This window comes from Tursiops truncatus, chromosome 5 (assembly GCF_011762595.2).
Source record: "Tursiops truncatus isolate mTurTru1 chromosome 5, mTurTru1.mat.Y, whole genome shotgun sequence".
NCBI classification, from domain to species: Eukaryota; Metazoa; Chordata; class Mammalia; order Artiodactyla; family Delphinidae; genus Tursiops; species Tursiops truncatus.
The window spans coordinates 101,703,110-101,726,312 of record NC_047038.1 but is presented as its reverse complement, the minus strand read 5'-3'; the positions used below and the strand labels follow the sequence as shown (position 1 = coordinate 101,726,312).

General features: G+C 36.8%; 1 protein-coding gene across 15 annotated transcripts in view; it reads right to left on the bottom strand.

Moving 5' to 3' along the window:
• PTPN13 (protein tyrosine phosphatase non-receptor type 13) overlaps positions 1-23,203 on the bottom strand; it is a 247,129-nt gene that overhangs the window by 75,588 nt on the left and 148,338 nt on the right. For 13 of the 15 annotated variants that reach the window (XR_002174695.3, XM_073805438.1, XM_073805434.1 and 10 more), the window contains 5 exons: positions 22,750-22,932; positions 19,926-20,088; positions 13,763-14,180; positions 13,524-13,621; positions 11,870-11,926 (listed from right to left, as the gene is read on the bottom strand). Coding sequence is in view for 14 of the 15 variants with exons in the window: in XM_073805438.1 (XP_073661539.1) it covers positions 11,870-11,926; positions 13,524-13,621; positions 13,763-14,180; positions 19,926-20,088; positions 22,750-22,932 (919 nt within the window). In the remaining variant the exon portion in view is untranslated. The remainder of the gene's footprint in view (positions 1-11,869; positions 11,927-13,523; positions 13,622-13,762; positions 14,181-19,925; positions 20,089-22,749; positions 22,933-23,203) is intronic. The other 2 variants (XM_019926685.3, XM_019926686.3) reach the window with 1 other exon arrangement.

Sequence of the window (23,203 nt, the reverse complement as noted above, 5' to 3'; positions counted from 1 at the left end):
CTCCGTGCAGCCTCAGCAGCAGCGGATTAAATCCTCACAATCAACTTGATGTACCCTGCATCTGTGGAATACCTGCATAAACAATGAATTATCCCAAAATTCAGACAGTGGACTTTGGGAGCAACTGTAGACTTGGGGTTTGCTGTCTGAAACTGATTTGTTTCTGATTTTTAGGTTTATCTTACAATAGTTTTTAGCGCTTGTTATCATTGGTGGATTTGTTTATTGGTTTGGTTGCTCTCTTCTTTTTTTAACATTATTATTTTCTATTTTAAAAATTTTTTAAAATTTATTATTATTTTTTTCTTTCTTTTATTCTCCCTTTTCTTCTGAGCTGTGTGGCTGACTGGGTCTTGGTGTTCTGGCATGGTTCAGGCCTGAGCCTCTGAGGTGGGAGATCTGACTTCAGGACACTCGACCACCAAAGACCTCCCAGCCCCACATGATATCAATTGGCGAGAGCTCTCCCAGAGATCTCTGTTGCAACAGTAAGACACAGCTCCACTCAATGGCTAGCAAGCTCCAGTGCTGAATGCCCCATGCCAATCAACTAGCAAGACGGGAACACAACCCCACCCATTAGCAGAGAGGCTGCCTAAAACCATACTAGGTTCACAGACACCCCAAACACACCACCGGACGTAGCCCTGCCCACCAGAAAGAAAAGATCCAGCCCCACCCACCAGAACACAGACACCACTACCCTCCACAAGGAAGCCTACACAAGCCACTGAACCAACCTCACCCACTGGGGGCAGACACCAAAAAAAAAAGGGAACTATGACCATGCAGCCTGTGAAAAGGAGACCCCAAACACAGTAATTTAAACAAAATGAGAAGACAGAGAAATATGCAGCAGATGAAAGAGCAAGGTAAAAACCCACCAGACCAAACAAATGAAGAGGAAATGGGCAGTCTACCTGAAAAACAATTCAGAGTAATGACAGTAAAGATGATCCAAAATCTTGGAAATAGAATAGAGAAACTACAAGAAATGTTTAACAAGGACCTAGAAGAACTAAAGAGCAAACAAACAATGATGAACAATACAATAAATGAAATGAAAAATTCTCTAGAAGGAATCAATAGCAGAATAACCGAGGCAGAAGAACAGATAAGTGACCTAGAAGATAAAATAGTGGAAATAACTACTGCAGAGCAGAATAAAGAAAAAAGAATGAAAACAATTAAGGACAGTCTCAGAGACCTCTGGGACAACATTAAACACATCAACATTCGAATTACAGGGGTCCTAGAGAAGAAGAGAAAAAGAAAGGGTGTGAGAAAATATTTGAAGGGATTATAGTTGAAAACTTCCCTAACATGGGAAAGGACATAGTCAATCAAGTCCAGGAAGCACGGAGAGTCCCATTCAGGATAAATCCAAGGAGAAACACACCAAGATACATATTAATCAAAGTATCAAAAATTAAATACAAAGAAAAAATATTAAAAGCAGCAAGGGAAAAGCAACAAATAACATACAAGGGAATCCTCATAAGGTTAACAGTTGATCTTTCACCAGAAACTGAAAGCCAGAAGGGAGTGGCAGGACATACTTAAAGTGATGAACGGGAAAACCCTACAACCAAGATTACTCTACCCAGCAAGGACCTCATTCAGATTCAACAGAGAAATTAAAACCTTTACAGACAAGCAAAAACTAAGAGAATTCAGCACCACTAAACCAGCTTTACAACAAATGCTAAAGGAACTTCTCTAGGCAGGAAACAAAAAAGAAAAGGAGCTACAAAAACAAACCCAAAACAATTAAGAAAATGGTAATAGGAACATACATGTTGATAATTACCTTAAATGTAAATGGATTAAATGCTCCAACCAAAAGACACAGGCTCACTGAATGGATACAAAAAAAAGACCTGTATATATGCTGTCTACAAGACACACACTTCATACAGAGGGACACATACAGACAGAAAGTGAGGGGATAGAAAAAGATTTTCCATGCAAATGGAAATCAAAAGAAAGCTGGAGTAGCAATCCTCATATCAGACAAAACATACTTTAAAATAAAGACTATTACAAGAGACAAAGAAGGACACTACATAATGATTAAGGAATCAATCCAAGAAGAAGATATAACAATTGTAAATATTTATGCACCCAACATAGGAGCACCTCAAAACATAAGGCAAATATTAACAGCCATAAGAGGGGAAATTGACAGTAATACAATAAGAGTAGGGGACTTTTATACCCCACTTTCACCAATGGACAGATCATCCAAAATGAAAATAAAAAAGGAAACCCAAGCTTTAAATGACACATTAAACAAGATGGAATTAATTGATATTTATAGGACATTCCATCCAAAAACAACACAATACACTTTCTTCTCAAGTGCTCATGGAACATTCTCCAGGATAGACCATATCTTGGGTCACAAATTAAGCCTTGGTAAATTTAAGAAAATTGAAATTGCATCATGTATCTTTTCCAACCACAATGCTATGAGACTAGATATCAATTACAGGAAAAAAAGTGTAAAAAATACAAACACAGGGAGGCTAAACAATACACTACTCAATAACGAAGAGATCACTGAGGAAATCAAAGAGGAAATCAAAAAATACCTAGAAACAAATGACAATGAAAACATGAGGACCCAAAACCTATGGGATGCAGCAAAAGCAGTTCTAAGAGGGAAGTCTACAGCAAATACAAGACTATCTCAAGAAACAAGAAACATCTCAAATAAACAACCTAACCTTACACCTAAAGCAATTAGAGAAAAAAGAACAGAAAAACCCAAAGTTAGCAGAAGGAATCATAAAAATCATATCAGAAATAAATGAAAAAGAAATGAAGGAAATGATAGCAAAGAACAATAAAACTAAAAGCTGGTTCTTTGAGAAGATAAAATTGATAAACCGTTAGCCAGATTCATCACAAAAAAAAGGGTGAAGACTCAAATCGAAAGAATTAGAAATGAAAAAGGAGAAGTAACAACTGACACTGCAGAAATACAAATGATCATGAGACATTCCTACAAGCAACTATAGGCCAATAAAATGGACAACATGGAAGAAATGGACAAATTCTTAGAAAAGCACAACCTTCCGAGACCGAACCATGAAGAAATAGAAAATATAAACAGACCAATCACAAGCACTGAAATTGAAACTGTTATTAAAAATCTTCCAACAAATAAAAGCCCAAGACCAGATGGCTTCACAGGCGAATTCTATCAAACATTTAGAGAAGAGCTAACACCTATCCTTCTCAAACTCTTGCAAAATATAGCAGAGGGAGGAACACTCCCAAACTCATTCTACAAGGCCACCATCACCCTGATACCAAAACCAGACAAAGATGTTTCAAAAAAAGAAAACTACAGGCCAGTATCACTGATGAACATAGATGCAAAAATCCTCAACAAAATACTAGCAAACAGAATCCAACAGCTCATTAAAAGGATCACACACCATGATCAAGTGGAGTTTATCCCAGGAATGCAAGGATTCTTCAATATACACAAATCAATCAATGTGATAAACCATATTAACAAACCGAAGAATAAAAATCATATGATCATCTCAATAGATGCAGAAAAAGCTTCTGACAAAATTCAACACCCATTTCTGATAAAAACTCTCCAGAAAGTAGGCATAGAGGGAAATTTCCTCAACATAATAAAGGCCATATATGAAAAACCCACCACCAACATCGTTCCCAATGGTGAAAAATTGAAACCATTTCCTCTAAGATCAGGAACAAGACAAGGTTGCTCACTCACCGCTATTATTCAACATAGTTTTGGAAATTTTAGCCACAGCAATCAGAGAAGAAAAGGAAATAAAAGGAATACAAATTGGAAAAGAAGAAGTAAAACTGTCACTGTTTGCAGATGACATGATACTATACATAGAGAACCCTAAGGATGCTACCAGAAAACCACTAGAGCTAATCAATAAATTTGGTAAAGTAGCGGGATACAAAATTAATGCACAGAAATCTCTTGCATTCCTATACACTAATGATGAAAAATCTGAAAGCGAAATTAAGGAAACACTCCCATTTACCACTGCAACAAAAAGGATAAAATACCTAGGAATAAACTAACCTAAGGAGACAAAAGACCTGTACGCAGAAAACTATGACACTGATGAAAGAAATTAAAGATGATACAAACAGATGGAGAGATATACCATGTTCTTCGATTGGAAGACTCAATATTGTGAAAATGACCCTACTACCCAAAGCAATCTACAGTCAATGTGATCCCTATCAAACTAGCAATGACATTTTTCAGAGAACCAGAAGAAAAAAATTTCAATTTATATGGAAACACAAAAGACCCCAAATAGCCAAAGCAATCTTCAGAAAGAAAAACGGAGCTGGAGGAATCAGGCTCCCTGACTTCAGACTATAGTACAAAGCTACAGTAGTCAAGACAGTACAGTTCTGGCACAAAAGGAGAAATATAGATCAATGGAACAGGATAGAAAGCCCAGAGATAAACGCACGCACATACAGTCACCTTATCTTTGATAAAGGAGACAAGAATATACAGTGGAAAAAAGACAACCTCTTCAATAAGTGGTGATGGGAACACTGGACAGCTACATGTAAGGGAATGAAATTAGAACACTCCCTAACACCATATACAAAAATAAACTCAAAATGGATTAAAGACCTAAATGTAAGGCCTGACACTATAAAACTCTCAGAGGAAAACATAGGCAGAACACTCTACGACATAAATCACAGCAACATCCTTTTTGACCCACCTCCTAGAGTAAGGGAAATAAAAACAAAAATAAACAAATGGGACCTAATGAAACTTCAAAGCTTTTGCACAGCAAAGGAGACCATAAATAAGACAAAAAGACAACCGTCAGAATGGGAGAAAATATTTGCAAACAAAGCAACTGACAAAGGATTAATCTCCAAAATATACAAGCAGCTCATGCAGCTCAATATCAAAAAACAAACATCCCAATCCAAAACTGGGCAGAAGACCTAAACAGACATTTCTCCAAAGCAGATATACAAACAAACAGATGGAGATGTGTTTGTTGATTGCCAACAAACACATGAAAGAATGCTCAACATTACTAATCATTAGAGAAATGCAAATCAAAACTACAATGACGTATCACCTCACAGCAGTCAGAATGGCCATTTCAAAAAATCTACAAACAATGAATGCTGGAGAGGGTGTGGAGAAAAGGGAACACTCTTGCACTGTTGGTAGGAATATAAATTGATAGAGTGACTATGGAGAACAGTATGGAGTTTCCTTAAAAAACCAAAAATAGAACCACTATATGACCCAGCTATCCCACTAATGGGCATATACCCTGAGAAAACCATAATTCAACAATAGTCATGCTGGGACTTCTCTGGTGGCACAGTGGTTAAGAATCTGCCTGCCAATGCAGGAGATACAGGTTTGAGGCCTGGTCCAGGAAGATCCCACATGCCATGAAGCAACTAAGCCCGTGTGCCACAACTACTGAGCGTGCACTCTAGAGCCCGTGACCCACAACTACTGAGCCCATGCACCGCAACTACTGAAGCCTATGTGCCTAGAGCCCGTGCTCTACAACAAAGACAAGCCATTGCAATGAGAAGCCCGTGCACCGCAACAAAGAGTAGCCCCTGCTCTCCGCAACTAGAGAAAACCTGTGTGCAGCAACGACGACCCAACGCAGCCAATAAAAAGAAGAAAAAGAAAAGAAAGAAAGAAAAAAAAAAAGAGTCATGTACCACAATTTTCATTGCAGCACTATTTACAATAGCCGGGACATTGAAGCAACCGAAGTGTCCATCGACAGATGAATGGATAAACAAGATGTGGAATATATATACAATGGAATATTACTCAGCCATAAATGAAACAAATTTGAACTAATTGTAATGAGGTGGATGGGCCTAGAGTCTGTCATACAGAGTGAAATAAACCAGAAAGAGAAAAACAACACATACATATGGAATCTTAAAAAAAAAAAAAAAGGTTCTCATGAACCTAGGGGCAGGACAGGAATAAAGACACAGACATAGAGAATGCACTTGAGAACATGGGGAGGGGGAAGGGTAAGCTGGGATGAAGTGTGAGAGTAGCATGCACATACATACACTACCAAATGTAAAACAGATAGCTAGTGGGAAGCAGCTGCATAGCACAGGGAGAACAGCTCGGTGCTTTGTGACCACCTAGAGGGGTGAGATAGGGAGAGTGGGAGGGAGACACAAGAGGGAGGTGATGTGGGGATATATGTATACATACAGCTACTTCAATTCGTTATACAGCAGAAAGTAACACAACATTGTAAAGCAATTATACTCCAATAAAGATGATACAAAAAAAAAAAAACAAAAAAACTTTAGCCAGGCTAACCAAGAAGAAAAGAGAAGAACCAATAAATAAAATAAGAAATGAAAAAGGAGAAATTACAACCAATACCACAGAGATAGAAAAAATCATAAGAGAATATTATAGTTACATGCCAACAAACTGGACCACTTAGAAGAAATGGACAAACTTCTAGAAACATACAGCCTGCCAAGACTGAGTCAAGAAGAAGTGGATAAATTGAATGCATTGATCAGTAGTAGTAAAGCTGAATTTATAATTAAAACAACAACAACAACAACAAAATACCTCCCAGCAAACAAAAGTTCAGGACTGGACAGTTCACAGGGAAATTCTACCAAACATATAAAGAAGAACTTATACCTATACTATTCCCCAAAGTTGAAGAGGACAGAACACTCCCAAATTCATTCTATGAGGCCACCATCCATTATACCATTTGTATCTAATACAGATGTAAAAATTCTCAACAAAATATTAGCAAACCAAATGCAAGAATATATAAAAAGGACTGTGCATCATGATCAAGTTGGATTTATTCCAGGGACACAGGGATTGTTTACCTTTCACGAATCAATCAATGTGACATATCACATTAGCAGAAGGAAGGATAAAATTCACATGATCATCTCAATAGACACAGAAAAAGCATTTGACAAAATTCGACATCCTTTCATGATAAAAACTCTCATCAAATTTGGTATAGAGGGAACATATCTCAACATAATAAAAGTCAGTTACGACAAACTCACAGCTAACATCATACTCAACAGTGAAAAGCTGAGCCTTTCCTGTAAATTCAGGAACAAGACAAGGATGACCACTCTTGCCACTTCTATTGAACATAGCAATGAAGTCCTAGCCACAACAATCAGAGAAAAAAGAAATAAAAGGCATCTATATATTGGAAGGGAAGAAGTAAAACTGCCACTATTTGCAGATGACATGATACTTTAAATAGAAAATCCTAACGTTTCCACCAAAAAACTAATAAATGAATTCAGTAAAGTTGCAGGACAGAAGATTAATATACAGAAATCGGTTGCTTTTCTATACTCTAATAATGAACTATCAGAAAGAGAAAGTTAAAATAAAAAAACCCCCAAAACCAAACAAACAAACAAAAAATTCTGTTTAAAATCACATCAAAAAGAATAAACTAGGAACAAATTTAACCAAGGAGGTGAATGACCTACACTCTGAAAACTATGAAACACTGATAAAGGAAACTGAAGATGATACAAAGAAATGGAAAGATATCCTGTGCTCTTGGACTGGAAGAATTAATATTGTTAAAATGGCCATACTACCCAAAGCACTTTACAGATTTAATGAAATCCATAGCAAAATACCCATGACATTTTTCACAGAACTAGAAGAAATAATCCTAGAATTTATATGGAACCACAGAAGACCCTGAATTGCCAAAGCAATTCTGAGAAAAAAATAACAAAGCTGGAGACATCATCTTCTCAGACTTCAGATTATACTACAAAGCTATAGTAATCAAAATACCATGATACTGGCACAAAAGCAGACACATAGATCAATGGAACAGAATAGACAACCCAGAAATAAACCCATGCACCTATGATTAATTACTCTATGGCAAAAGAGGCAAAAATATACAATTGAGAAATGACAAGTCTCTTCAATAAGTGTTGCTGAAAAAACTGGAATGCTACATGTAAAAGAATGAGATTAGAACATTTCCTCATACCATATACAAAAATAAACCACAGATGGATCAAATACCTAAATGTAAGACCTGGAAACCATAAAACTCCTAGATGAGAACATAGGCAGAACATACTTTGACATAAATTGTAGCAATATTTTTTTGGGTCTGTCTCCTAAGGCAAAAGAAATAAAAGCCAAAATAAACAAATAGGACCTAATTAAACTTAAAAACTTTTGCAAAGCAAAGGAAACCATTGACAAAATGAAAAGACAACCTACTGAATGGGAGAAAATATTTGCAAATGATATGACCAACAAGGGGTAATAGCCAAAATAAATAAATAACACATACAATTCAATATTAAAAAAACCAACCAAATAAAAAACACAGGCAGAAGATCTAAATAGACATTTTTCCAAAGAAGACATACAAATGGTCAACAGGCACATGAAAATATGCTTGAAATCAGTAATCATCAGAAATGCAAATTAAAACCACAATGAACTATCACCTCACATCTCTCAGAATGGCTACCTACAATCAAAAAGTCTACAAATAATAAATGTTGTTGAGAGTGTGGCAAAAAGGGAATCCTTGTACACTGTTGGTGGGAATGTAAAATGGTGCAGCCACTATGGAAAACAGTATGGATGTTTCTCAAAAAACTAAAAACAGAACTACCATATGACCCAGCAATTCCACTACTGGGTATATAGCCAGAAAAAACAAAACCACTAATTCAAAAATATACATGCACCCCAAGGTTCATAGCAACACTATTTACAAGTATCTAAGTTACAGAAGCAACCCAACTGTCCATCAACAGATGAATGGATAAAGAAGATGTGGTATATATATCTATATACAGTGCAGTACTGGTCAGCCATAAAAAAAGAATGAAATTCTGCCATTAGCAGCAACTTGGATGGGCCTAGAGAATATTGTGCTTAGAGAAATAAGTCTGACAGAAAATACAAATACCGTATGATGTCAGTTATACGTGGAATCTAAAAAATAAAACAAATAGGGCTTCCCTGGTGGCGCAGTGGTTGAGAGTCCGCCTGCCAATGCAGGGGACACGGGTTCGTGTCCCGGTCCGGGAAGATCCCACATGCCGCGGAGCGGCTGGGCCCGTGAGCCATGGCCGCTGAGCCTGCGCGTCCGGAGCCTGTGCTCCGCAACGGGAGGGGCCACAACAGTGAGAGGCCCGCGTATCGCAAAAAAACCACAAAAAAACAAATAAATGTCTATAGCAAAACAAAAACAGACTCATAAATATAGAAAACAAACTACTAGTCACCAGTGGGGAGACGGAAGTGGGGAGGGTCAAGATAGGGGTATGGGAATAAGATATAAACTACCATGTATAAAATAGATAAGCAACAAGGATATACTGTACAGCACAGGGAATTATAGCCACTGTAACTTTTAATGGAGTATAAAATACTGAATCACTACGTTGAACACTGGAAGCTAATATAATATTGTAAATCAACTATAATTAGAAAAAAAGAACTGTTATAACATGTGCCATTTTTTGAAAGGTTAAGCAACCTTTATTTCTTTTTGGAAATCACAATTAATCAAAGGATTGGAATCCTTTCCATATTTATTTCATGAGATTGGAAGACTCCTGCCTTTCTTCTTTTATCTTCTAAGTTTCACACTCTTTATGGGTCTCTGAAAGTTGTAAAAGGTTAAGACTGAATTTTATTCATTGGTCTTTGTATTAAGTGATAAATAATTCAGTATTAACTAATGCTCATTTCTAATTTTCTCTTAATAATCTTGTTCAGCAACGAAAAACACTGAAATGAGAATAAAAAGTCCTATATTTGACCAACAGGCAAGTAATTTAACTTTTTAATCTTCAGTTACCTTATGTGGAAAAACATGTTTGCCATGCTCTATTATGTCAAAACTCAATTCTCAACAGAGCACTAATTCAGGGCTACTTGGACAGACTGAAGGAGAATTTTGAAGAAAATATAAACTTGTCTATAAGCCAACTGGGGAACACCTCCATGGGAAGGTGGGTTGGCCCCTCTGTAGTGGGCAGGTGGGAAGATGAGTGCCTGGAGGTTTAAACACAGATCCCACCCTGCACATGATGTTCATTTGGTACCCAATGTAAATTCATATTCTTTTCCGTTAGAACCTAGGTAAAAACACATTTCAGGCTCTCATCCTTGAATAGATTATTATCCAGCTTATTTCAAAAGTTTAGCTGGGAGAAATAATACCTAAAAATAATTAGGCATTATTATACTAGGAGACAGTCTAAAGAGTGGATTAGAGCATAGGCTCTGGAAACAGACATCCTGCATTCAAATCATGGCCCCAGCATTTGCCAGCTCCATGACCTACTATGCAACTCTACCTTTCTGTGTTTTGGCTTCTCATCTGTGAAAAGGAAGTAGCATTAGTTCTGGCTCATAGGATTGTTGTGGGGATTGAGAGAGAAACATAACGTGCTTACAACAGTGTTTGGCACATAGTAAGCACTAAATAACTGTCAGTCAATAAGTACAACTGTTATGGACATGTTAATAACTGACCTATTTTAGGTACAGAGGTATTCTAACTTCAGTCCATGTAAGACATTTGGTCATCAAAAAGCTATATGACAAGGTCTTAGTAACTTAGGTCTAAGTATAAACTGACTTTTTCTTTAATGGTATGCCCTCAGGTTTTTTAAGGATTAATACATTAAAAAATAGGAGATGAAAAAATCTTTCATTTGCTATGAGTATTTAAGATATTATAAAAGTAAAAAGATTTACTTTTGGACACAATTTTGCTTCCAAGAAAAATGTTCCTCTCTTGAAGAACTGGTATGTGTATTTCTATCAGAGAATGAGAATTATACAAAATAGCTTACTGATGTCTGACAGCTTTGACCTACAAAAACAACAGTTTCATATGGTTCAACTAATTCGCATGCCTTCATTTTTGCCTTGGCTCTCAGGAAAATGAGAGCTAAACTTAAAGCTTCATCAAAGTTTAACTATATTAATACTTGTGATCAGCATATTTGCTTTCTTCTCATGAGGCTTCTGATTATTTCAACTTTAAGAATTTGAGGGTAAAACTTAAACATTTTTGGAGGAAAGATGTATATACATAGTGATAATAATATTCTTTATACCCATGAAGGTTGTTAGAAAAAATCAAATAATGTACATGAAAGTATTTTGTAACCTAAATTATAAAAATTGTGAACCCACTGACCTTCAAGTCATTGCACAAAGTTTTTTTCCTACAATTTTGTTTCTTCTTAGATTCTTTCTAAACTATTAATCTCAACATTTAAAGTCTTCAAATTCTTCCCAAAAGATTTATGATAAGACTCAAAGCTGGTCACCATTTAGTTTTTGACCTTCACTCTGGCCCCAGCATAACTCCATACTGAGATTCTTACATCTCTCTGAATCTGTTATCTTCTCACATGTCTGCATGTCTTTGATCACACTATGCCCTTGGTCTGGAATACTTATCCACACCATTCTACCTGAATAAATACTCCTTTTATTTCAAGATTCAGTTGACGCATCCCTCAGTTAAAACGCTTTGCAATCAAAATTATCTCCCACCTAAGCTACCTTAGCTCCCCAATTAGTGTCCTTATCTCGAATTTGTCATTTCTCTAGTTCATCAACATTAGTCTAAATTACAGGTCCCATCACATCACTGAGATGCTGAAAACCACAACTCTCTTCTGACTCCAATGTAAGGCCTAAAATCCTTGACATGGAATTGAAAGCTCTTTATTAGGCCCATGACTATCTTACAAGGTACAAGAGAAAAATTATGATGGAAATGAGGGGAAAAACATTTTGTAAACCTACCATTTTCTTTTAAGGGTACTTGGGATGAAGAATTTCCAGAACTAGGCAAAGTCATTCCTGTGGTATAAATTAAATTATTAGACAGTTTAAAAATGGTCAGATACTATATACAGAAGTAATTTCTTCTGATAAATTCATAAAAATCAACAAAACATTAAGACAGCAACAATTTCTTTTATTTACACTCAGAAAAATAACTTGTCTCCCCACAATGGGCTTTTTTTTTTCTTTTTTACTACTTTTAATGTCCAAGTTAAGCATATCAACTTGTTTTGCAGAATAAATTTAAACACAAATGTACTGTTTCTGACAATGACATTTTGATGTCATATATGAAATGATGAAACTAAAATGAGTTTTAAAAGTATCTGTTCAAATGTTAAAAGAAAGTTCAATATTCGATAAGAATGAATAATCAACCAAAAACAAATGCAGAAAATAATTTTTTTATGGTTGAATTTTATTTTACTTGTGTTTTTCTATGGAATATTCACTACTCTATATCTGATATGTGATGAATTTTTATGTAGAACAAAGCCTTCCTAATGAAAATCGCTTAGAATCTATAAGAGATCCCATTATATATGAATACACTTCGAAAATTATTTTCTGAAAGATTAAATCAGTGTCTTTTTAGGCTATTTTCAACGCATAGGGTGACCTATAAGATGGAGTCTTGTCTTTCATCTGTTTAAAGTTTTTTTAACCAATTCAATTTAAATTGATGATAGTATAATCTCTGAAAGCTGTGGAAACCTGTATTAATGAAGTAATGTGGCCTTCCATAAATATTTATCAATTATAGTGTAGTTCTCTTTGACTTCATTTACTCCACATATCCCCAATCCAATTACAGTGTGAGAAAATACTTTTTAACTTTGTATAGTTATGATCACACTTAGTTCCAAGGGAGAGTTAATTAGTATTATTTAGTAAAACAACCATAGAAAAGGGTATCCTTGTTGACTGCTTGTCTGCCCAGCTGTTTCCTATTCTGAGTAGTCATTCAGACCTCTGTGCTTAAATATCTACTTTTCTAAAAGATTGATTCCCATGCAGTTCGCTTTTAAGATGCACAAAACAACAGGAATCCTTCTGTTTATCTTATAAGGTAGTGTGTATTTATAAACACAAACAACTTCTGTCTATACTTAAATAGTTCATAGGCCCCAGCTAGCTGGGAGAAATTGAGAAAACTTAAATCAACTAAGAATTTCTACCTAACAACCATAGCACATTGCATAAAACTATCTCTTTCTAGACACAATTCAATTCTGAAAGTAATCTAAATAAACTTTTCTTAAAAAAAAATATAGCTCAGTGGAGTCTACTCTCACAGACTGTAAGGAAAATCCAAAGGAAGGCTATCCAAAGCCATGGCACCAGACTACCTGGGTTCTCTTGGTAAGAATGTCATGGCCTTTAACTGTGACCAAGAGAAAGCTAACAGTCTGTGCCATGAGGTAATCACTTGTTAAATCAATTTTTGATTTGACTTGGTACTTTTTAAGTAGCCTAAAATTTTATATTCACAAAAAGTTTTGGTAATTAGGACATACAACCAAAAATAATTTCCTGGTAGTTAACACTGTCTCATTCACTTCATTATGAGCATGAGGTAAGGGAGAAAGAAGGTAAGCTTGTTTATGCTGACCTATAACATATGCTTGACCAGGGTCTTCAAAGGATGAGGAGTCTGATTCCTGTTTCCTCCTTTCAGGACTTCTATTTAAACTTGCAATAGACTTTGAACTAAAGAGGGAAAAGGAAGGTGGGGGGGAAGTGTCAGTGTAAAAAAGTATGATGAAAATAATAAATTGTCAAAACAAAAACAAAAGTAGGAAATGCAGAATTTACAAATATGTAGTTTGGGTTAGTTAAGTATGTTCTTACTTATTAAGTTTTGTGAGTCCTGCCAAAGATTCCGTATCAGATCTCGCCATCTGGTGAAACGGTTTTCCTACCAACTCCGCAATGGTTTGTGGTGGGGATTCCATGTTAACAATGACATTTTTCCGATGAGGATAGAGAGAGGCCTGACTCAGATCGTGGTATGATTTACTCATCCCTCTAGGCTTTTCCTCCCAAGAAGCTTTGTCACTCTTCTCTTTTGCACTGTTTTGCAATGGCTGGTAAAGCGACAGCTCTGAGCAGGATAGCCTCTTCAGAATCTCAGCTTGAACTGACAGAGGTCGAACGGCAAGTTTGTTCAGGGTGCTGCTGGCCAGACTACCAGTGCTGATTGCTCGTCCCATATTAAATCCTCTAACGGACTCTGCTTGGAGATTCAGGCTCCTAAATGAAGCTTTCTCTACAAGGAAATAGGATTGCTTTACACGATGAAAACACCATAGAACGTTTTATGAGAAAAGCTATTTTAATAAATAAAAAACAGCATGCAATTTTTAATCATTTTGATTGCCATCAGAAGTAGGTAGCTTTCAAAGAGTGGCAATCGAGGATTTTAAAAAGGAGGTTGGAAGATTCTGGTTTTCATACCATCTCTCCATCCTTGTAGCTTTCTCACAGCCAGGGCCTGGTCAGCATTGCCTTATTTCATCTAGTGATTTTCCTGGATCTAATAATGTTTGGGTTTCATTCAGGCTTGCTGACCCCAATACAGTTTTCAGTTAGGAAGGAGAATGACATTTGACAGAGAAAATTTTATCGCTAGTAGTGTCTCTGCTAAAATACCAGCAAACCAAGGATGGGGAGAGGGAGAGATAAAACCTGGATAGGCCAATATAGTGAGATCATGCCTGAAAAGAGCTGTGCAGAGCAGAGTTTTGCCCAGAGAAAAAGTTCTTATTATATTTTTAAAAGCTTATGGCAGATTGTGGTGATGTTCGCACAACTCTGTTAACAATGTGGATATACTAAAAATCATTGAATTGTGCACTTTAAGTGGTTAAATTGTATGGTATGTGAATTAGGTCTCAATAAAACTACTACTAAAAAACAAACAAACAGGGCTTCCCTGGTGACGCAGTGGTTGAGAGTCCGCCTGCTGATGCAGGGGACATGGGTTCGTGCCCCGGTCCGGGAAGATCCCACATGCCGCGGAACAGCTAGGCCCGTGAGCCGTGGCCGCTGGGCCTGCGCGTCCAGAGCCTGTGCTCTGCAACTCCGCAAAACAAAAACCCCAAAACCCCAAAACCCCAAACCCCCAAGCGGAAACAAAAGCCTTTTATGGCCTATTTTCTGTCATTTCATTACTATGCCAATACCACCTCCCCACCTTGTAGACTTTTCCTGATTTAACTGAGGCCCAGGGGCCACAAGAGAACCTCACATTACTTGTCTTTTTTGTTTCTGTTAATTAACATGATTAAGGAGCTGGGGTTCTCTTTATGCTTAAATTCCTTTCACTCCTAAATACATATCCAAAGTATTCTTTTAGGGGTCAAATTTAGAGATACCTTATAACAAGTGATTGGCTATTCTGTTTTGTGAGAACAAATGTCACGTCAGTATTGGAACATTTGAGGCTATAAACGAAAGCACTGCATCACAGAATTTTGGCATCAAGATCCTTTCATGTATATAAAGGACCAGAAGCATAGAATTTCAAATGGTTTGGCTGTTCATGCATTAGTAATCCACATCAGAAGGCACCCCAATTGGTCTCCCCATGGAAAGTACCAATATAGCTTGACCACTATGTAAAACAGCTGCGAAAACTTGTTTTTTAAAAAGAGAATGTCAAATGTTGCTGATTTAGATCTTAAGATTCTGTTTCATTTATCTTCTAATTCCTAGGAAGATTAATAATCAATATTTCATCTCAGGTGTAAACAGATAGGAAAACAATGCAACTGTTTCATATTCATACATCAGAATGAAGTTTAAATAAACATGTCTCTTGAGGACACAGGGAGGGAAGGGGAAGCTGGGAGAAGTGAGAGAGTAGCATTGACATATATACAGTACCAAATGTAAAATGGATGGCTGGTGGGAAGCTGCTGCATAGCACAGGGAGATCAGTTCAACGCTTTGTGACGACCTAGAGGGGTGGGATAGGGAGGGTGGGAGGGAGGCTCAAGTGGGAGGGGATATGGGGATATATGTATACATATAGCTGATTCACTTTCTTGTACAGCAGAAACTAACACAACACTGTAAAGCAATTATACTCCAATAAAGATATTAAAAAAAAAAAAAAAAAACATGTCTCGGGCTTCCCTGGTGGCGCAGTGGTTGGGAGTCCTCCTGCCGATGCAGGGAACACGGGTTCGTGCCCCGGTCCGGGAAGATCCCACATGCCGCGGAGCGGCTGGGCCCGTGAGCCATGGCCACTGGGCCTGCTCGTCCGGAGCCTGTGCTCCGCAATGGGAAGGGCCACAACAGTGAGAGGCCCGCGTACAGGGGTAAAAAAAAAAAAAAAAAAAAAAAAAGAAATAAGGAAATTTCCTATATAAATGTAAATGTCCTTACAAAAGGGGAAATTAAAAAAAAAAAACAAAAAAAAACATGTCTCATCACCAGGAAAATTCAACATTCTTTCTCTGAAGTAGAAGTGGACACCAAGTTAAAACATAACAATTAAAAAAAACCCTTTTGTTTTAAAATTCCCAGTATAATCTTTAGCTTCAAATAGGAGTTTTTATGAGAGCAGATAACATTAATTCTATTTTCTTTTACTTTGAGAGCAGACTTTATTCAAAGACGCAAAAACTGAGCCTTAAACAGATTCAACTACTGGGAAATGCCTCTATACCCAAAAGTTTTCTTCACCCTAAAGGAAAATGTAGACCAAACTTTGGCAGGCATAGGGACCATCAGTTCAGCTTAGGTTATATCTGTTTTGTAAACATACCGAGGATTATGCTATTCAAATCCATTCATAGCTCATTCCTGGGTAGAATTTAAAGCATTGCACATATCCATGGGATGGAATAATAAACCACCCACTTATCTACTGTCCTACTGCCCTTCACCTGGAAAGGATTCCAACATGGACCACCAGGATGGGAAAGGACATTAGAATGAACCTACATCCTATTACTAATGTTTCAAATTTGAACTCAAAGTCTTTGTTAGTTCCACACTCAGTCTGCAATCCACACTGTGCTACTATTCAGTCTCTTGTACTTGTTTTGTATTTCCTTATATCATCAACTAAATTGTATGCTCTTTTGAGGAGAGAGGCTTCATTTATTTTTGTAACCCACAGCACCTAGCATGTAGCAAGTGCTCAGTAAATGATTATTAATCTTAATTCCATGCAAATTAGTTCTTTGGAAACTTATCAAATAGAAAGACTACTGGATTAGGAATTAAGAGATCACGTTCTAGTCTCCTTTGACTTCTAACTATGAGGTTAAGTGAGACACTCTTTTCTCTGAACCTGTTTCCTCATCAGTAAAATTTTGGACTTAATGGCCTCTAAGGTTCTTTCTATCACCCATATCCTATGACTCTAAAGAAGCAACATACACTTGTGACCCCATCAACCTCCAATAGATAACACCGGTTATTTTCACTTGTCTAGTACAGACAGTTAAGTAGGCAGGTAGTTACTTCTAAGCTGCTTCCAAGCAGAAAATAATTCCTTTCGAGGCTTAACAAAATCAGGGAATAGATGTAGATAATACCATCGTAAAGTCCTTTTACATATGAATTTAAGGATACATAGTTGTGTTCTTAGGGGGAAAACTGAGATATGTAGAACATTCCCACTTCATGGGTGAAGAAAATGAGACCTCAAAACGTCAGTTCCTTTCCTAAGGTCATCCTACTACTACTATAACTAGTGGTAGTCGTGGTAAAACAATGTTGATGACAAGAAGGATAATGAATATTTATTCAATACGTATTTTGTGCCGGCACTTTTACATGTATGAATTCATTTCGTCTTCACAATAACCTTATGATGTTGCTATTATCATTATGATAATCATTTTACCAGATGGGAAACTAAGGCAGAGAGTTTGAGTCGCCTGCCCACGGTTTCAGAGTTTGCAAGTAAGAGAGCGTGGTTTGAACACTGGCAGTCTTGCCCCACAGTTCATGTTCTTAACTACCACAATATATCATTGAAATGCTGAGGGTGGAAAGCTGGTTCATAGTTTTGTCTTCTGACTCTTCACTATAGCACCCTATACCACATCTATAATAATGTAACCTTCAATTTTTCAATTCTGACTTGAATAGAATATTAATCTAAGTAGGCATATCAATGGCTCTCATAAGTTTATTTCACTATACTTTTTAAAAAAATTTATTTATTTTATTTACTTATTTTTGGCTGCGCTGGGTCTTTGTTGCTGCGCGCAGGCTTTCTCTAGTTGCAGCGAGTGGGGGCTACTCTTCCTTGTGGTGCACAGGCTTCTCATTGCAGTGGCTTCTCTTTTTTTTTTTTTTTAACATCTTCATTGGAGTATAATTGCTTTACAATGGTATGTTAGTTTCTGCTTTATAACAAAGTGAATCAGTTATACCTATACATATATCCCCATCTCTCTTCCCTCTTGCGTCTCCCTCCCTCCCACCCTCCCTATCCCACCCCTCTAGGTGGTCGCAAAGCACCGAGCTGATCTCCCTGTGCTATGCGGCTGCTTCCCACTAGCTATCTATTTTACATTTGGTAGTGTATATATGTCCATGCCACTCTCTCACTTTGTCCCAGCTTACCCTTTCCCCTCCCCGTATCCTCAAGTCCATTCTCTAGTAGGTCTGCGTCTTTATTCCCATCTTGCTCCTAGGTTCTTCATGACCATTTTTTTGTTTTGTTTTTTAGATTCCATATATATGTGTTAGCATACGGTATTTGTTTTTCTCTTTCTGACTTACTTCATTCTGTATATTTCACTATACTCTGAAAATATATAAGAGCATACAAATTTTTTAGCAGAGCAAAGCAGGGAAAGAAAAGGAATAATGAGATTACAGCAACAGTTATCATATTGTAGCATGCATAAAATCACTACTGAGGAAAGCCTGTTAAAATGCAGATTCCAGGGACCCAATGCCCAAAGACTGTGATTCACTAAGTGTCACATAGGTTTCTGGAATCTTCATTTTTAATCAGTATACAGCCCCTACCATCTTGATTCTGAAAGGCTGAGAAACATTTATTCATAGGTTGCCATCACCCCAGTCTGATCCTACATGGAAAGTTTCGGATAAAGAATTCATAGGGCTCTGCTGCACAAAGTCATCAGTGCCATTACATTTAATTTTTTAATCAAATTCTTGATTAAAAAAGTGTTTCACTGAAGTCTATAAGAATTTAATATGCAGAACTAGACTTTCTACAACTTTAATCTCTACATGTGGTCTTGCAGAGTAAGCTTTAAATATTTCAGTTCTGACTGAGATTTTCTTCAGAGCTAAATTGGTTTCTTCTGTTGGTTCCTTTTCAAAAGGAACTGAAACCGCTCTCCTGAGCACTTATATTGGTACTATGGTTACTCACGTCAGTCTCAGAACAGGGATGTGACCAAGTAAAACTGAAATCTGTCACCCCCAAAACTGTTATGGTACATGACTTTCCCATTCTGGGTGCAGAGTCCACCACCTTGTTTCCCATGTTCTTTCCCTTATCTGGAAAGCCCTTCCATTTATCGTCAACCTACTTAATTATTTTTGTCCTGAAAATTCCAATTCAAGTGCCACCACTCACATACTCTATCCTCTGATCTCCTTTTCCTCCTGTAGTGTATATCAGAGACTGTACAATAGAACCTGTTATTGAAACCTTGACCCTCTATTGTGTATTACTGTTTCATGTTTGTTGGTCTTATCCTCCCAGTGTGTAAGTTTACTACGGGTAGAGAATGTGTCTGAAACTTTTACAATATTTACATCAGCTAGCCTAACAATCAGCACAAAATAGTTCAATAGGTACTCCCTGACTGATGAGGGGTGCTGTTTTCAAAATAAACATGAAGTTGACATCTCAGCTTCATTTATGACACCTTTATGAACTTGACTTAGTCATTTAACATCTACATACCTTGTCATTTTCATCCTAAAAGTGGAAGTTCTTTTAAAGTTTGTGGCAAAAATCATGCATCTACCCTGGAGTCATCTGACACAGTTTGCTTCTCCTTACCGATATCCTGGGCATCTTGGTTGCTCTGTCTTGCTCTCATTTGCAGCTGGAACTTATGCTGGGAAGAGCAGAGGTGCAGCAGGTACTGGCATATCTTACTGTTGTCTGTCTGGAAGGCATGTTTTATTCCATCTGATGTATTCTGCAATGTGATTTTCTTTTTCTACAATATTAATCAAGGGTATTTAAAATTAGGATATTTTCCTATCACTTCATTGCATGACCAAATTTTAGAAACAATAAGTACAGATATTATTTTTACTTCACATTATTAGGCATGAATACTCATTGACCTATATCTAATATAAATATAGAAAACTATAACTCTGTATTATTAGAAATTTAGGAAATAAATGAGATTAATATTATTTGCCACTTTTAGAAACTGTAGCCTAAATCAGATTGTATAGACTGTATACCAGCCACCAGCAAGGGAAACAGTTTCCTTTAAAGATTACTGATATTTTGAGTTTACTGCAATGTTTACAAACACCAAAACTATTTGAAAAAGAAATTACAAGAAATATATGTTCTACAGTCTTAGATTAAAAAAAATGAAGTTCAACAAAAACTGATATTAATATGCAGTAATAAGCACTGTGATTCAGTCAAGAAAAATCTTGGTGGCATGAAGGCTGGGATGGAAGATGTGGGAAGTTAAGGAAAATGTTGGAATGCAGAAACACCGGATAACATAACTGCTGGGCTGAGAGATGAAACACATCAATATTTAGAGACAGTGATTCTTGCCAAATTCTGGGAAAGGAAAAGAATCATTAATCAGTTTTATCTCCCTGCTTCTTAAAAATGAATGTTTCATATGTAAGAGGACACCCTGAAATATTGCGACCTATGTGGTAAGGCTTGCAGTGAGCCATATGCCTTAAAAGACTAGAATTCAACATGTCAGGGATCTAAGACTAATGTCTCTGGAGAATTGCTCAAGCCCAGCTAGATTCTACTGTAGCTCTTGGCTTCTCTACTGTACAAATTATTTCCTCTATATCATGTCCCTTGTCTTGCTGTCAAATGCAGAAATAGGCTCAGACAAGTCAAATTTCATAGACTCACAAAAGATATGATAACAGAGTATTACTCAAACTTCAATCATGCAGGTGCCATCTTCATAATTCCTGGTCTTAAAAACAAAATAAGACTATTAAATTCTTGCTAGATGTTGTTACCAATGAAATCTCGGGGACCCTGTTCTCTCTTTCTTTAGTAAAGGAAATCAGCAAGTATTAGAGAGGAGTTAAAGCAATAGTAGCACCAAACTAGTATCCTGACTACCAGTAGCATTCCTAGTAACTCTTCAAATAGTTGGGGAATTTTTCTCCTAACAAACAGTGCATTTAACCACTATCAAGTAATTCCCAAGGATGTTGAACTCCACAGTCGTAAAGCTGTACAGGTTTGAAACAAATCGTAAGGATAATTGATCCTAAGTGTTAACTGATGGACTGGACAAGAAATGTGCCTAAGGAAATTCAGTTGTAAGAGATGAGAAGGGCGAAGGGTAACTTATCCATCTCCCCAGAGGCCAGTGGAAGAAAAAATGAGAGTTTAAAAAAGAGAACTCTGTGTTAGAGAAAGAACTACAGGATAAACAAGTTCTGTTAAAGACGGGAATAGTTTGCAGGGAAATGTGAGCTATTCTTTATTACTGGAGATCTTTAAAAATGAGCTAATCACAGCTAGTTCTATTTTTATTGCAGGGCTGATGTGATACCTGGTAAATGACGGCTGAATGCTGGATGATTATTTGATTTGCTGCCCTTTTAAAACTGGTCCAAATTAGATTTGTATTTAATTCATCAAGGTTTCCTCTAGGCACTTGCTCTGCCAGCATTTTCATTGGGGAAGGTAAGTTAAACCTAGGTAATTTCCTGATCTTGACAATCTTGGGAAGATGAGGATGGTCTGGGATTTCCTGAGAGAATACATTTATTATGTGGTAATCTTAGTGGTATCTCTGGGTTTCACGGGAAACCAACCAACTAACCCTCAGGTCTAGAAATGATTCCAAAGGTCTCTAGGTTGAAGATTATCCACAGTCAGTTGGGACTTTGATATTATAACCTTATAAATTTTGTTTGTTCTGGTGAAACCATATTTCAGCCCAAATATAAACTAAAGATGTCAGTAGTCCCTGAATAACATTAGGAAAACAAATACCTGAACAGATTTTTGATTTACCTCTGGGGTTTGACAATCACACTTCAATGTTCAGATTTTCCACCTACTTCCAAAATCAAAATATGCCTTTATAGTTCATTATCTTTCATAAACATGATTTTCTAAAAACTGCTTTCCTAACTTTATCTCCAGAGACTACACACTAAAACTTAAAACTGTAGAAAGTCCTGAGGCTAGTTCATAAAAGTCAGTAAATCTCTGGACCACTGAGATTCAAATACAGTTCTGTGAGGGACCTATTACTAAACTAGACAAAGTTCACTGGGGTTAAGATAATTATCAGTCTTAAATACATTAGCGGGTTTTCTTCATGTGAGAAGTATTAGTACCCTAGAATAAGTTCTGAATTAACAGAGAAGTCAACTTGGTTGTAATTTAACTAAAGTTAATTGAGCATATAACCAGCTAAGAATTCTTTTAAAAATCACCTTCTGAGAAAACCAAAACCAAAATCTCAATAATACTTCCCACAACTAAGAAAGAAGAGTTAAATAGTATTAAGACATATATAAGCCCCACTAAATGCCAGGCTTTAAAGTTCGCTTAAGAAAAGTCAATTAATACGTTACATTTGAAATCGACAACACCAATTTAAATGTAGAATCAAGAGAGGTTAAAATGGACATACGGAAAAAGAAATTTTCTTGGTTTCCCTCCATGGAAAGCGAAGGACCAATGTGCGAACTCCATTGTGAACCTCAAACACAAGGACACCTTTAGAACAGACTCCAAGCAGTATTCCCGTTTGTGACTTTTTCTCAGGGTGCACCCGGTGAAAATGAACTCCATATTCTGTCAGTCTTTGGCAGACCTGTTGGAACAATACCATAACATAAAAATGCACCTTGGAAAAGGTGACTTAAAGATACAGAAGTTGTACCAATGTCGTTTAATATGGAAAGGATAGTCTCTTAAACAAATGTTGCTGGAACAACCGGATATTCATATGCCAAGAAAATAAATCTTGCCCCTTACTTTAGCCAATATATGAAAATTATCCCCAAAACGATAACAGACTTAAATACAGGAGCTAAAACTAGAAAGTTTAGAAAATATTTGACTGTGGGTTAGACAAAGATATC